The sequence below is a fragment of the Cryptomeria japonica genome, chromosome 2 (genome assembly GCF_030272615.1).
Source record: "Cryptomeria japonica chromosome 2, Sugi_1.0, whole genome shotgun sequence".
Classification (NCBI taxonomy): Eukaryota; Viridiplantae; Streptophyta; class Pinopsida; order Cupressales; family Cupressaceae; genus Cryptomeria; species Cryptomeria japonica.
Window position 1 is genome coordinate 417,812,609 of NC_081406.1, and position 17,216 is coordinate 417,829,824.

General features: G+C 41.4%; 1 protein-coding gene across 4 annotated transcripts in view; it reads right to left on the reverse strand.

Annotated features, from left to right (window-relative positions):
• LOC131062007 (uncharacterized) overlaps positions 1-17,216 on the reverse strand; it is a 241,136-nt gene that overhangs the window by 95,678 nt on the left and 128,242 nt on the right. For all 4 annotated transcript variants that reach the window (XM_057995852.2, XM_057995851.2, XM_057995854.2 and 1 more), the window contains exon 5: positions 13,128-13,197. In XM_057995852.2, the coding sequence (XP_057851835.1) occupies positions 13,128-13,197 (70 nt within the window). The remainder of the gene's footprint in view (positions 1-13,127; positions 13,198-17,216) is intronic.

Sequence of the window (17,216 nt, forward strand, 5' to 3'; positions counted from 1 at the left end):
CTGAGTGCAAAAGGGAGCGGCACACAAAAGGTAATTGTCCTAGAAATATGTTTTGTGAGATTTGCCAAGTGTTGGGGCATTCAATCCAGGAGTGTAGGTACAATTTGAAGATGAGAAGTACACAAGTACTCTTCACACAGGGAGAGTCCAGCCCATCAAAATCACATAATGTATCGGCAAGTGGTTATGGAAATCAACGAAGGCGAAACCAAATACAGTACGACTCCAAAGGACGTCCTATCATACAATGTCAACAATGTAGTGAATGGGGACACTTTGCGAGAGATTGGCAAAACAAGAAAGACAACGTACAATTATTGTGCAAATGGTGTGGACCGGGTGACCATGAGGACACTGACTGCCCAAAACAGAAAGAGGTGAATATGCTGGATGTCAAGGAGCCAGACGAGGAGGTACTGGCAATTACAAGATTGGAGAGCAAAAAGGTTGTGTACCCTAATCCCCGTACGGAGAAAGAAAGGCTTCGAGAGGCAAAGGCTAATGTTGAACGGGCGATGCCAGAGGAAAGATGGGCCTCACATGACACTACGAGTACTCAACTTCAATCAAGGTCCGAAAAACCATAACCAAACAGATGTTCCAAGCCACCGTAGTTGTACGAGTATCAGATCTTCTGCAAACAATGCCACAATTGAGGATGGCTCTTACAAATGTGGTTGGTGACAACACCGTCGACCAAGAACAACATTACATGGCAACAAAACCATCTGGCACGAACCCCATGATAGAATCACCTGGCACGTCTGCCACAGACCCCATGTTGCTCACTGTGAGTATCTGTCGGAAGTCGGTCGTGGTGGAAATGGAGATAATGGGACAGAAGTTGACGAGCACAATCGTGGACGACGGCTTCGGGGTGAACGTACTACCAGAGGAGACATGGAGGGGCCTAGGCAAACCAACCCTCTAGCAACCAACATTCCACCTCATGGATGCGGACCAGTACGACATCAAGCCGCTTGGAACACTCATGGCACAAAAGGTTGTGGTTGGCACACAACATTTCCTTCTTGACTTCGTGGTCATCCCATTGGACAGAAGAGCTTACGACGCTCTCCTCGGAAGGGGTTGGCTGATTATGGCAAGGCAAATCACAACTGGAAGAGAAATACACTCTCCATCGAGCACAAAGGCCGCAAATATGTGATTGACTTGAGGAGCCAGGCGGTGAGTGAAGAACTGGAATCCTCTGACTTAGAGTCAGAGGATGGAGAGTTTGGCGTGGACGAAGGGAGGAAAGGCATGGAACCCAATGACGAAGGGGTGCTTGAGCTGGAAGATTGCTCTGAAGATGAGACGAGTTCTTTGAATGGATTATTTAACTAGCAGATGGAGGATTGCGAAGTCTTCCAACCCGACTATAACATGCTACAAATTGGCGAAACGGAGGAAGTGCAAAGTTCGTACACAAGCCAAGTCCGAACATTATGTCCAGGAATAGGCTCGAGGGAATTGTATGCAGTTAGGCCGTATGAGGAGAAGAGAAGTTGGAGGCCAAAAATTGTAGGTGATTGCAGGAATGAGGAAGGGACCCAAGCAATCCGTACAGAAAAAGACACGAGGACAGGAGTAGACCCAAATCCGTACGTGGGGGATATTTTGTATGTTAACAACCAAGACAACAACCAACACATCATCATACAGACAGGAGATATTCCATACACCAATGTCATGTCCCCTCTTTAGTATGACATGACACTTTACGTGGATTTGCCTATTCCAGACTCTCGTAGGCAGATGGTTGTGGTGAGAGAGTCATTTTGGCGTTAATTTGGTGATTGGATGGCGCATTATGCTCTTGGAGACATTATATTTATTATATTTTATTATTTGGGGCCAAGATGTTATATTGAGGTGCACTTTTTATAAAGTTACTTTTTTATCTAAAAAGTGCAATTAGATTTTATAAGAATATTATGCATACTTCTAGAAAGTTAATAGGCTTCTAGAGGAAGATTCTATTATGGATACTTCTAGAAAGTTATGGATACTTCTAGAAAGTTAAGAGGCTTCTAGAGGAAGATTCTAAAAAGTGAATAAATAGACCCCATGGGTTTCTCATTTGGCATCCAAGTTTATTTTCTCTAGTGCATCTACTTGAGCAGTTGTGGAGCTTGAAGGTCTGCAAGTATTCAGCTGAATCATTGGGAACGATACATCCCAAGTGATTGCATAACTAAGGAGGTGAAAGATCCTCTGAAGGGTTGCTCTTCAGAATTGGTACTCAGCCAATTCAAGTGTGCTTAATTGGAATCCTATCTTGTCAAGGTTCGATTTAGAGATCAGTTGCAAACTTACATCTTTGTTCATGTATCAATGAATGTCATTGTCTATTTTAGAAAGTCTGAAATAGTGATCAGAAATTAATTGCAACAGTTGTATACTTCAAACTCCCATATTTCTGAAGCATGTATGACATCTATTTGACATAATGTCAATTCTAGTATTGATGAAAAATTGAGTTGTTCCCTTGGTAGTTAAATTGATATATGTTTCCTATATACTTTGCAAATCAGTAAAGTGCTAGTTGTAGATTGTATGTAACTTGTTGGACAATATTCCTTGAATCAAAATCATCAATTCTTCCATACATAAGCAAGGGACACTACAGTGGTATCAGAACGGTTTCTTGCCAGCTTGATAGGGTTTATGCGGTCACTGTACAATCAAGTTTACAACAGAGGTAGCAGGGCTCTATTTACACCAGGTAAGGACATGGGTGATAGGCAATCACAAAGCCCACCTAGAAACAGGAGGGATGATGAGATTATGCAACGTTTGGAACAAATGGCCACAACCCAAGATAGAACCCTGCAGAACATTGAAGCTTTGATGCACCATTTGGTTAGGGGGAATAGGAGAAATGACCATAATGATGACCGTGATGACAGCAGCATAGCAGGATCACAACACAAACAGGGAACACGGTCTACCACAGCAAATAGACCCACACGTCCTACATTCCATCCGGAAACACCACCACCCACACCTGATGATTTGGAAAGAGATATTAGAGATGAGCTCAGACTGGCAAGGCAAGAGTGGGAAGATTTACCAGGATATGTACAGAATGGGTGGACTTTTGACAGGTATCTGAATTATAGGGCTAACAGACAGAAACAGGTGGAAAAACAGAGTGAATCGAAACAGGTCACTAACAAGTTGACATTACCCACATTTGATGGAAGTGGGAAAATGACTGCTCGAGCATGGATTCATAAAGTGGATACCTTTTTATCTTTGAAGACTATGATAGAATTCGAAGCACTCAAGTATGCCACTTTACACCTGGATGGGGCAGCTCATGATTGGTGGATGCACGGCATGATCACGTTGCAGCACAATCAAGTAACCACTTACCAGGAGTTCGTGGATAAGCTGATAGAAAGGTTTGATAAGAAGGATCCTGAGGTATATTTCCGGGAATTAGCACAGCTCAGACAGACAGGAGGTTTAGAGCAGTTTATTAATGACTTCCAAAAGCTTGCAGTAATGGTACCTGATATTTCAGAGCGGAGGCTAGTCATTTTATTTACAGAAGGGTTGACTGAACCACTCAAGGGGTGGGTTAAGGCCTTTGATCCTCTCACATTACAGGAAGCCATGAAGAAAGCTCGTAGCATGGAACTTGCAGCGCCAGCAAATAGGTTTGGTTCGAAGGGCTCTTCATCATTCAGAGATAACAGAGGGGGATTCAACAAAGGTAAGGAAAAGGTTGATGACACAAAGGGCAAGTCAGCTGCACCTCTGGATAGGGAGACACTTAATGACTTGCGTAAGAAGAAGTTATGCTTCTTTTGCAAGGGTCCCTATGAGTTTGGAAATGACTGTCCTATGAGGCCTAAGGGAAAGGCCAACAGGGTGATGTGGGCTTATTACGAGGGCTCAGACTCAGATAGCTCAGAATACCATGATCCTGATGATGCAGAGCAAGAACAGGAGGTAGATAATGCTGAACAGAAGGAGGAACCAGAGGCACGTCTATCTAGTATTCAGAGAGAGGCATCTTTCAGACTTAGAGGTGTCTTGGCTGGACAGAAGGTTATTACACTATTAGATACAGGTGCCACGCATAATTTTATTGATGCACGCTCTGTGGAGAGACGCGGACTCATCACTGAGGAGTTTGAGGGATTGAGAGTTAAGGTAGCTGATGGATATACACTTCGATGTGACAGGATGGTGTGTGATCTACCCCTACGCCTGAACAACTATGAGTTCAACGCGGATTACCATGTGGTCAACATGGGTGACATGGACATAGTACTTGGAATGCAGTGGCTACATTCTTTGGAGGAGGTTACCCTGAGACTGAAGGATATGGAGATACGATTCGAGGTGGATGGCAGGACTCACGTGCTGAAGGCTATCCGGAATGGTGATATCAGGACTATCTCATTTAGGCGGATGGAGAGATTAGCCAGGCATGATGATATAGAGTGGGCGGCAATATGCACCTTGATGCCTCCCCAGGAGGGGCAACATAAGACTGAATATCATCCGGATATTCAAAAATTGAGAATCAAGTATGAGAAGGTATTCAGCGAGATTCCACCAGGCAGGCCACCAGACAAACGCATTGAGCAAATTATCGAGCTGGAGGAAGGCGCTAAGCCTGTCATGATCACACCATACCGGCACCCAAAGCGACTCAAGGATGAGATCGAGAGGACTATCAAGGAGTTGCTAGCAATGGGACACATCCGACCTAGTAAGTCACCTTCTGCATCTTCTGTTGTTCTGGTTAAAAAGAAGGATGGTACTCTTCGGATGTGTATTGATTACAGGGTGTTAAACAAGAGAACCATTAAGAACACATATCCTATCCCACGCATTCATGAGTTGATAGATGAATTGCATGGGGCTTGTTATTTCTCAAAGATTGATTTGAGATCAGGATATCATCAGATCAGAGTGAGAGAGCAGGACATTGAGAAAACTGCTTTCAGATGTCATTGTGGGCATTTTGAGTTTGTAGTCATGCCTTTTGGTTTGACTAACGCACCTGCCACTTTCCAGTCCACGATGAACAAGGTTTTTCACCATCAACTAAGGAAATTTGTACTGGTGTTCTTTGATGACATTTCGGTATACAGCAGATCATGGCAGGAACATCTTGAGCATCTGGAGACAGTATTGAGCATATTGCAGAAGGAGTCCTTGTATGCTAAGGAGTCCAAGTGCGATTTAGGCATGACTGAGCTTCTATACTTAGGACACATCATTAGTGCAGATGGAGTGCGGATGGATCCTGAAAAGATCCGCGCTATTGTTGATTGGCCTCCACCAGAGAACCTTACACAGTTGAGGGGGTTCCTTGGTCTATGTGGTTTTTATCGCAAATTCGTCAGTGGCTACTCACGGCACGCAGCACCCATGACAGCTTTGTTGAAGAAAGGGGCATTTGTGTGGACTCCGGAGGCACAGGATTGTTTCTTGAGATTCAAGGAGATAATGACTACATGCCCAATTCTAGCACTGCCTGATTTTACAAATCCATTTGAGCTTCAATGTGATGCATGGGGAGAGGGAGTTGGTGCTGTACTCATGCAGGACAAGCACCCTATTGCTTATGAGAGCAGGAAACTTAGGGGGCCTGAGCGATCATTTAGCATTTATGATAAGGAGATGTTGGCAATCATGAATGCCTTGGCCAAATTCAGACAGTATCTTGTGGGCAGCAAATTTTGTATTAAAACTGATCATAACAGTTTGAGGCACTTTTTGGGACAGCAGGACCTAAATGATCGTCAGCAGAAGTGGGTGAGTAAGTTACAGGCCTATGATTTTGATATCACATATGTTAAGGGGACACAGAATGATGTTGCAGATGCTTTATCTTGTAGGCCACACCTCACTTCTATGATTCAGATATCAGAGGATTGGCGACACTTGATTGTAGCAGAATATGCCAAAGACACATGGGCCTCTAATATAGTGGAGGGGACAGCGATTGACACCAGGTACACTCTTGTAGATGATTTGATCATTTACAAGAACAGAATTTACTTAGTCCCAGGATCGAAAGTGAAGCGGTTGATTTTGAGAGCACTCCATGATTCACCTACAGCAGGCCATCCTGGGTATTTCAAGACTTACAGGTTAGTTCGGGAGCGGTTCACTTGGAAGGGGCTTAAGGCTGATGTTTTGCAGTATGTGCGTGAGTGTCTTGTTTGCCAGCAGAATAAACAAGAGCACACTTATCCAGCAGGGCTCCTACAGCCACTTCCTATTCCTGACAGGAAGTGGGAGTGCATCTCCATGGATTTTATCACGGGCTTGCCCAACGCCTAGGGGCGTGATTGTATCTATGTGGTGGTGGATAGGCTGACAAAATATGCTCACTTCTTCCCTATCACTACTACGTACTCAACAGCTCAGGTGGCAGGGGTCTTCTTCAGGGAGGTTTTCAGATTACACGGTTTGCCTTAGAACATTGTGAGTGACAGGGACAGCTGCTTCATGAGTCACTTTTGGCGGGAGGTATTCCGGTTGTGTGGCACTAAGCTTACACCTAGCACCAGTTATCACCCACAGACCGATGGTCAAACGGAGATTGTGAACAAATGGGTGGAAGGGTATTTGAGGAATTATGTGGCAGCTCAGCAGCGAGCTTGGATAAAATGGATATATCTCTGTGAGTATTGCTACAACACTACATACCACATGACCATACATATGACACCCTTCAGGGCACTTTACGGTTATGAGCCACCCAGTTTTTTGGATTTAGTGTTGGGTGATAGTCGAGTACCTAGTGCAGGTGAGTTACTACAAGAGAGTAAGGACATAGTTGCAACTCTCAGAGACAATATTGCTAGAGCTCAGAACCAGCAGAAACAATATGTAGACCAGAAGAGGACTGAGCGCAGTTTTGAGGTGAATGATATGGTTTACCTCATGTTTACCTCATGTTGCAGCCATACAGGCAGTCCACTCTCAAGAAGAGTGGTGCAGAGAAACTCAAGCCACATTACTATGGACCATTCAGGATTATCAGGAAGGTTGGTGAGGTGGCTTATGAGTTGGAGCTTCCCGCAAATAGCAGAGTGCATAATGTATTCCATGTGTCACGCCTCAAGAAGGCGTTGGGTCAGAGTGTGGTGCCTTCTGCAGTATTACCTCCCTTGGATGATGAGGGGAAGTTGATCTTGGTTCCAGAATCCATCTTGGATAGCAGAGAGAAGCAGCTCCGCAGCCGAGTGATCAAAGAGTACCTGATTAAGTGGAAGGATCTACCTGTTCAGGATGCTACTTGGGAGGGTGAAGCCATTCTGCAGCATCCTGCATTGAGATTGCCTGAGGCCAAGCAATTTTAGGAGGGGCGGACTGTCATGTCCCCTCTTTAGTATGACATGACACTTTACGTGGATTTGCCTATTCTAGACTCTCGTAGGCAGATGGTTGTGGTGAGAGAGTCATTTTGGCGTTAATTTGGTGATTGGATGGCTCATTATGCTCTTGGAGACATTATATTTATTATATTTTATTATTTGGGGCCAAGATGTTATATTGAGGTGCACTTTTTATAAAGTTACTTTTTTATCTAAAAAGTGCAATTAGATTTTATAAGAATATTATGGATACTTCTAGAAAGTTAATAGGCTTCTAGAGGAAGATTCTATTATGGATACTTCTAGAAAGTTATGGATACTTCTAGAAAGTTAAGAGGCTTCTAGAGGAAGGTTCTAAAAAGTGAATAAATAGACCCCATGGGTCTCTCATTTGGCATCCAAGTTTATTTTCTCTAGTGCATCTACTTGAGCATTTGTGGAGCTTGAAGGTCTGCAAGTATTCAGCTGAATCATTGGGAACGATACCCCAAGTGATTGCATAACTGAGGAGGTGAAAGATCCTCTGAAGGGTTGCTCTTCGGAATTGGTACTCAGCCAATTCAAGTGTGCTTAATTGGAATCCTATCTTGTCAAGATTCGATTTAGAGATCAGTTGCAAACTTACATCTTTGTTCATGTATCAATGAATGTCATTGTCTATCTTAGAAAGTCAGAAATAGTGATCAGAAATTAATTGCAACAGTTGTATACTTCAAACTCCCATATTTCTGAAGCATGTATGACATCTATTTGACATAATGTCAATTCTAGTATTGATGAAAAATTGAGTTGTTCCCTTGGTAGTTAAATTGATATATGTTTCCTATATACTTTGCAAATCAGTAAAGTGCTAGTTGTAGATTGTATGTAACTCGTTGGACAATATTCCTTGAATCAAAATCAACAATTCTTCCATACATAAGCAAGGGACACTACACACCAACAACCCAAACGTCATCACACCAAACTACCAAGGGGATATTTTGTATGGAAGCAGTAGCCACCAAGAAGCCATCGTACAGATACCAAAATGCCAGGGGGAAATCCCATATGGAAACATCAGTTACCAAGACGCTACCATAGAATTTCCATATAGTCATGACTCAGACAAGTTGGCCGAAGGAAAAATCTCGTACGGACAAGTTTGAATGGATTCACTGGCTGAAGGAAAAATTTTGTACGGAGATAATCGAAAGGATTGGCTAGCCGAAGAAAAAATTTGTACGGAGAGAATCGAAGGGATTGCTTGGCGGATTGCCTGGCGGATTGCTTGGCGGGTTGCCCAACGGATTGCTTGGCGAGTTGCTTGGCAGATTGCTTGAAGGAAACTTATTGGTACAATCGAAGGGATTGCTTCGTGGATTGCTTGGCCGCAATCAATCTGCACTATCAAAAGGATTGGCTAGCCGAAGAAAAAAATTCGTACAGAGAGAATCGAAGGGATTGCTTGGCGAATACCCTGGTGCATTGCTTGGCGGATTGCTTGGCGAGTTGCCTGGCAGATTGCTTGAAGGAAACTGATTGGTACAGTCGAAGGGATTGCTTGATGGATTGCTTGGCTGGAATCAATCTGCACTATCGAAGGGATTGCCTCACAGAAAGAGAAAATTTGCACCATTAAAGGGAGTGCCTGGCAAAAAGGGCAATACTGTATGGAAAGAGAAGGGCATTGGCAAAGGGACGATGTCGTACGAATCCGTACGGTGGAAGCCCACCGCAGGCGAGGCAAAGTTGTCATACAAGTCCGTATAGGAGGAGAAAGACATTGGTCAGGAGTCACCATACGAATCCGTACGGAAGCAGAACAAGTCGCCATACGAATCCGTACGGAGGAAGCAGATGGCAGACAAGGAGATGTACGAATCCATATGGAATCATCAGTTCACTAAGGAAGCCTTGCAGACAAAAATCCATACTGAAGAAGAGGTAGTCCACACGAAAGCGACAAAAATCCATACGAAGGCAGAGGAAATTCTTCGTACGAGCAGAGAAGGAATCCGTACGACATGGAGAGAAATTCGTACAAAGAGAAAAGGCATTCAAAATTCGTACAAGCAGAGAAATTCGTACAGCTACGCCAAGGAAGAGATTTCGTACGGACTGGGTTGGACGGAGAATCGGCAGGACCAAGTGCCTGAGGCGAAATAAGAGCTTCTTTCACTCCTCAAGCTTGTCGAGACACCTGCACTTCTTTGAATGCACTAGTTTTGAGGCAAATGTGGGATCAGATAGCATCACATCATAAAATGCAAAAATACTCGTAACCTTAGCATTCCAAATAGAAACTAACCCTTCTAAACACAAAGGAGGGTTTACATATCTATTTGTGAACATGGCAATTTGATCTAAAAATAAAAACAAATCGTATTACAGTATTATCTAACAGTAACTGCACACACCAATTGCATACTACTGCATTTACCAACTGGACCAAGCTGGATGACTACTTTGACATCAATGAAAACAATATTCACACAAGTCTAACACCTACCATAGAAATAGATGCATCACTAAAGCGGAAATCATCCTCAACCAATAATTGACGATTTTCCAATCAATCACCATATCAGCAATTAACAAATAAAGCATCAAAGGGCATGAAGACAAGGGATAATTGTTTTCCCATTGGAAGAGACATGTCTCTCGAATCCCTGAGAAGTTATAAATAATAGAGACCAGTCTCCAAGAAGCAGCATCGAACATCAGCAATTACCACGATAAAGGAGATCACTTGTAGATCAAATGTGTGAGCAACGGATTTATAATCATTCCAGATTTGTCATACAAGCATTTAATAATCTTAATACACACAAAGATGAAAAGGATTTCCGTAAAAAGAGGACTCCAAACCCTCGAGAATTCTTGGCAGTCATGAGAACACTATTAGCCAGATGGAGGAGGTGCCACCGTCGAGGGTAGAGGGGATGCAGGAGGTTCCACAACGAGTAATTGTGGATGTAGTTGAGGTAGAGGCATTGTCGTCATCCAGGATGGCACCCACGATAGGAGCCACCTTGACGCGGTTCAGCCCCACGAGACGTATGGATGGGCAAGAAGAAACAATTGATTCATGGCTACTGGAGACATTGGGTGTTTGGGTGGAGAACATTATAGAGCTATCATCGCCTAGCGGACATGACGAAGTTGGCGGTCCTGGCGGACATGACGAAGTTGGCGGTCCTAGCGGACATGGCGGAGTGGACCTGCCATCTGGCGGTCATGGCGGAGTTGGCGAACATGGCGGAGTTGGCGGTCCTAGCGGACATGGCGGAGCTAGAGATCGTGGCGGAGTTAGCGAAGTGGAACTGCCATCTGGCGATCCTAGTGGAGTTGGCAGAATGGAACTCCCATCTAGCGGACTTGGCAGAATGGAACTATCTGGCGGTCCTAGCAGAGTTGAAATTTCGTCTGGTGATACGAAGCCCATGGCAGGATGGAAATTCCATCTAGCGGACAAAACTCAGGAAGGGCATTACAGGTACAACACAAGCAAGGGGCACTACTCCTTGACCCCATTGGGGGCGTTGCCCCCAAACCCCCTTTTGACTTGGCAAGTACACTACATGTTGAGGTTGTCCAATAGAAGTCTTGGCCTACACTCTTGTCATTGGTCTTTCTAGATATGTTTACTTGTCATCTGGAAGACGACTTTTTCTTTTGGAGGGGATAATGTAGTTGTCATTAAACACATTGTTATGTTTGATAATATTTGTTATCTACCGAAGTATTAATTATTTTTATTAAGTGAGTTGTCACTCTCGAGTAGTTAGGTGTCGGTTGGTTGATGGTTGTGTACCTCTTAGCAATCGTTGGGTTCTTTAAATATATTGTGTACCGCCAAGGAAGGTAGTACTATATTGTAGGATTTGTTGTAATCCTTGGCCGACCATCTCTGGTCTTCTTCTCTGTAATAATTTCATGTGCGAATAAAGATATATTTTACTGCCGTGTTTGGTATGCATTGTCATGTACATTATTATTTTTTGTATTTAATTTACCAGTTGTAGCAGTAAACATCCATCAAGTACCTAAGTGCATAGGACTTTAGTCCATGGAAAGTTGGCACTATCAAACAACGATGGACTTCTCAAGTTTGGAATGCTCCCAAAATGTTGAATTCGTACGTGAAAGTTCCCTTGTGCCTTATGCATATCTTAGCTTCAGAAACCTATTTCCATTGTCAAAATGTCTTTCCAAGAAAGTTGGTGCTCTGCAAGAGTGTTGGACTAGATCAAAAAAATGGGGAATTTACATTGCGGATCTCATCCATGTGTTGGTAAAAATCTCATCAAAAACAGTCCTTACTATCCTCTCGTCTTCAACCTTCCTCAAATAATGAAAGTCACCCCATCTAGAACTCACAAACATCCACTTCAGAGATTCTAGTGAAACTGCAATACTCCTTCATGGCAAACCATGGGACACCTAACCATACAATCTATTTATAATCGTTGTGCTCTCTCATCAAATTAAGCACCAAAGAGTAATCATAGATATATTTTATGTTTCTTGCATCCCCCACCATGCTTTGACCCACCCATGTTTGTTCATATCCTCCAAGAGTAGATTAATGCAATGAACAACACAGGAGTGCCGATACAGCTTATCTAAGTGTTTTTGTAATATTGTCAATTTGTGATTGAATAGGATTTAGTAGTTGCAAGCTTTGAATCGCTATAGTTATTGATTAGCTTTGGTTGTTTTCTATACGAATCTCCTTATCTAGATCATAATATATTCCATGTTCCTTAAGCCAATTCAATCTTTGTGTTTTACTCACACTTTTTGTCATTGTGTTTACCTAGAAAGTGTGAGCATTTGTAGGTGTTAGTTTTCTAGAGACTTTTAAATTTTGTAGCTTTGCATGCTGATCTCCTTATCTAGATCACAATATATTGTATGTGCTTAATGCCAATTCAAGCTTTGTGTTAAACTCACACTTTTTAGTCATTGTGTTTTGTTAGAAAGTGTGAGCATTTCGTAAGTGTTTATTTTCTAGAGAAAAAACTAAAAAATTCCATGTATCACTTAGAAATTTTGATATGCCCTACACTCCTACTTGAGCACAAAAAGAGAAGTTTTCTTTTAAATTTTGATTGTATTATAGAAAACCAATTGTTTAGAGTTGTACAATTTAATATACGTTACAAGGGAGCTCCCCTTATTCCCCTGTTAGTTAAAAGAAAGGTACATCCTTCAACAATAATTTTGTTATGTGTTGTCTTGAAAAAGACAAATTAAAATGCTAACACGATCTAAACTTGAGGAACTAAGATTTAGTAATGAAAGATTATAACACAAAGAATTTTATGTATTCCATTAGTAATGCTCTAGTAAATACTAAACAGCAGACCTGCTAATATGATGGGAGTGTTTCAAGGTTGTAACATGCAATGGCTGAAAACATTGTACCTTTATGATAAAAATGTAATGGCTGGAGTAATATGCATTCGATAGAAAACCATTCCTGAGCATGCAAAAGTTTTAAGGCTGTAACATGCAATGGCTGCAGTAATATGCATTTCATAGAAAACCATTCCCGAGCATGCAAAGGATTCTCAATTAGCTAAGATCTTCCTAATGAGAAATTTCGGATATATCATAGTATAAATGCTTCCCTGTTTGCATGGATATTGATCTTTGGAAATTTCCAGCATCACCTATTTCATTAATAACAGATAAATATATTTCATGCATATACAACCAACAAATGGTTAGCCCATTTTAAAATAGCCAAACATGCAACTTTGAAGTTCTAGAGCAAATACATACTGCAAAAAGGGCTGTGAAAGGAAGCAATGCAACAGAGCCATACATGTATCTTCTGTGATAGATAGCACCACTGCAAGACATGGCATGAAGTATGAGATTAAACTTTGCTTCATGTTACCGATCAAAAAAAAAAAAATTGCTTCATGTTCAAGTCTCATCATAGAATAGCATCCAAACTCCTATAGTTGGTTTGTTCATTTTCAAAAACAAAGTTTATAACTGGAGTAACACAACAAAAATAATATTTTTGACTAGATTGTAAGCAAATAAAGTAAACTCCCACATCATGGATGATGCTTTTGAAAACTATATAAACAATTTGAAAACAACTCAAATAATGTATGTAATGAGTATTCCTTTAGTCTTTCCTTTGGTAAAATAGTTATTTATATGAATTGTGTAAATATGAAGATAAAATTTTATTGTTAAAGTTGGTGTTACCTTCTCTTAAAATTTTAGGTATATTTATACAATGTGTATAACTACATATAGGCTCTATTGTAGTTTTAATTATATATAAGTTAAGAAATGGATATATATATATATATATATATATATATATATATATATTGTTCAATAAATTAAAAAAAGCATGTGTTAAATTCAATATAAGTACTTATGTGCAATGGTGAACTTAACATACCAAGCCATTTCCCATTTAGCTTGTGCCCACCAAGTGGCATATTCTTGTGCTGGGTTTGCTCAGCCCTACTCCCTACCCATCTACATTTACTCCACTTCACACTTATTCCCACACCTTCATCATTCAACCCTCATTTATTTCACTCAAATCACTCTTATCTCAATACATTTGCTCCCTACCTCAAGATTATTATTTCACAATGCAGGTTCACTTCAGTGCCACTGAAGATCAATCCAGCTGAACACAATAATGAACCTTAAGTTCAAATAGGACTGCTATCATAAATCAGAATAGCAGACCTGCTGTCATGTCTCGTCATGCTGTCCTCTAGTTTCTCAATCGCATCCTCTTCCATGGCTCCATGTTCACTTACAAGGGCAGACCCAAAAAGTGGTTCTAACTGGAAATCACTGGCCTCCAATCTGAATCAAGCCTCTATTCCTTTGGCTGCCAGATCATGATTTTGTGAAGGAAAGGGACTGTTATTACGCAGAAAAACAGTCCTTACCTCTTCCTCTTTCATGGTTGAGTACTCATCAATTTGTGTTTGTCCAAAGGGTGTTTCCCATGGAAAATCAAGTGTGTTATGTGCCATAACTTCTGTCCTATGGCTACAAGTTATATCTTTGTTTCCTTTCCTTCTTAAGGCATCATAATATATTTTATCAAGTGTGAAGAGATGATCCCTGTCAGAAAGTAAGTGTGGGTAGTTGGGCTTCACTACCAACAGATACTCCTTGAGATTGTGCAGGTCATCATGAGATATACCTCCTTCATGTTCACTTAGAGTTTTCCAACATAATTCTTCCATCATCTTCTGAATTTCATCAAAGTGAGTTAGGGCTGCCATAATCTGACTATCATTCACCTTTAAGTGCCCTTCCAAGTGATGTTGACTTGTGAAACCCATAATCTCCATGCACCCTTTCTGATTTGTCTTCATAATCATGCCAATCCAGAACAGCTCCCTTCACAACATCCTTTCCACCAAACTCACATTTTGTAGTTAGGCCCATAGATGGAACACTCGCAGAGTACTCGGCAAGTTTCAAAAACTCGCCGAGTTTTTACCACTTTAACTCGCAGCAAAAACTCGGCTAGACTAAAAAAAGAGGCCCAAACATGTCAAAAAATTATCTATTTTTGTTTTTCAGGTCATTTTCATTCTCTTCATCAGAATATATACATGAAATATAACATAATGCAAATTCTAGGTTTTAGAAGATCTTTTAATTTTTCAGACGGGGTCAAATTTCAGTAATCATTATGCTCCTATCAACATTCTCTCGCTCTCTCTATCTCACTCACTTTATCTGCCTCGAATTTTAAACCTACCTATCTCCCTATCACTCTTCCTATCTCTCTACCCTCTTTTACTCACCCTCAGACCCCGGCGAGGGGTGCTACTCTCAACCTAATTTTAATTTGCAGATGCTTGGTGGCAAAGTTAGGGTGGAAATACCCCAAATCTTAAAAAAATTGCCCTCTGAATCTTATGTCAACCTTGTAGTTCATCCAGTTGTGAGCGCAATTAGAGCTTGTTTGAACCCATCAACGCGAAGAAGAGGAGCAAGTTAGCTCAAAATGCCTCAATGACCTTGTCTTTGTGCAATATAATCTTCGATTGCGCGTAAGGAAGGTAGAGGAAGTAGCAGGTGGTCCACTTGACTTGGATGAGATAGATCCTTACAGTGATTGGACATCATGGGAGCAGCATCCATTGTTTTCTGAGGGTGACATCACTGATTTGGAGAGGCAGGCTATGGAGGAGGAGGGGGGTGGATTTGGTTTCACACTGGATGAGATTGAGGAGAAAGAGGATGAGGATGAGGAGTCATTGCCAGTGACTCAAGCAGGTGGAGACATAGCTTCATCCAGGATGGAGGATGAGCCAGCCATACAGAGTGAGGAGGCATAGTCACGCCCACTGCAGACTTCTAGGACTAGACCCTCTAATTCTACCTCTCCCCTAGTTTTTGCTAGAGCTGGAAAGAGGAAGTTGTAATAGTAATTTGTAATGATGTATTTACTTTTCGTTTTACAAAAACTATTCACTATTTTGCTTCCAGGCTTCCAGCCATCAGCATTCCTCATGAGGATGCGATTTTGTAGACACTTTGCATTTAAATATATCTAGAATCAGCTTGTTTCTTTTGTGTTATCATTTATTGACTCATTGGATGCATCTTCTCATTAAATTTTGCAACAAAAATGCATTTTTTCTTAAATTTAAGCGTGTTTTTTAGTTGCCGAGTTTTTCACCGAGTTTTTTTCCCAAGGGTTTGGCGAGCCGAGTCGCAAGTAGTCCAACTATGGTTAGGCCAACATCATGCTCAATCAAAGGGGTACCATCATAACAGTGAGCAGAATTATTTCCCTCGTGATCTTCTTCAACTGCTGATACAAATCAGATTGTTGGAAGTCTGAATTTTCAACCTTTACCTCAATAGCTGATATGTTCCCCATTCTTAACCAGCTCCAAAAATGTAGTATGCAAAACCCACCAAACATTATCAGATTGCAAGATCGTCTGATTAGGTAATCTCTAGGCTTCTACAATCAGCTCACTGAGACAAAACGCCTCATATGACCTTAACAACTGTTCTTCCCTTGAGGATGATGCATGTCTCACCCAAACGGAATCAATCGTGTTTCCTCCTATACCAATGCATATAACACTAATGGCTGGTCCATCAAGTGTGTGTCCATTATCATCATTCTTTTCAACCTTCAAAGCACTACCTAAAAGAGGAAGCTCATGGACCTCACAATGCAGCAAGGGTTTAGAATTGCGGTTGCAAAAATCAGAACGGATGTCATACCTTCGTGTCATGATTTAATCATCTCTAAGGGGCTGATCCATGATTGCATTCCTTTCCACCTTGTGGTCAACATGAAGACTCAATGGTGCAATATCTGAATCCTCATGATCCAAAGTTTTATTTTCTTCAAGGCTCAAACATGATGACTGATTTTTACATTCTACATGCTCACTTGTAGGCTGCAAATAGCACACGAGTACTACTTCTCTCTCTAACCTTTCTTCAATAGTAACTTCTGATTTTTCTTTCTTAGTCCTTCTAAGGTAGTTCACCAGGCCTTTACCATGCTTCAATGTTACAACAATACTCAAGAAAGAATCCAAAGAAACCTGTTTTCCAAACCCCTCGGGCATGCTTTGATACTCTTCAAGGAGTTGGATCGCTTCCTATTCATAACTCTTCTTAATATGATCTTCAACCCTGCTGTAATACATCGTCATAGCTCTGAGTTTTGAATCACCCAACAGGATGGCAGGAAAAACTTGCTCTGATACCACTGTAATGAACCACCCCCAAATCAAACTTTGTTGAGTGAGTTTTCTGTGTTTTTGTTGTTTGAATTTGTTTTTCCTTAGCTTTTTTGTTTTTTTTCTTGCTTTTGATAGTTTTTGACATACAAATGAA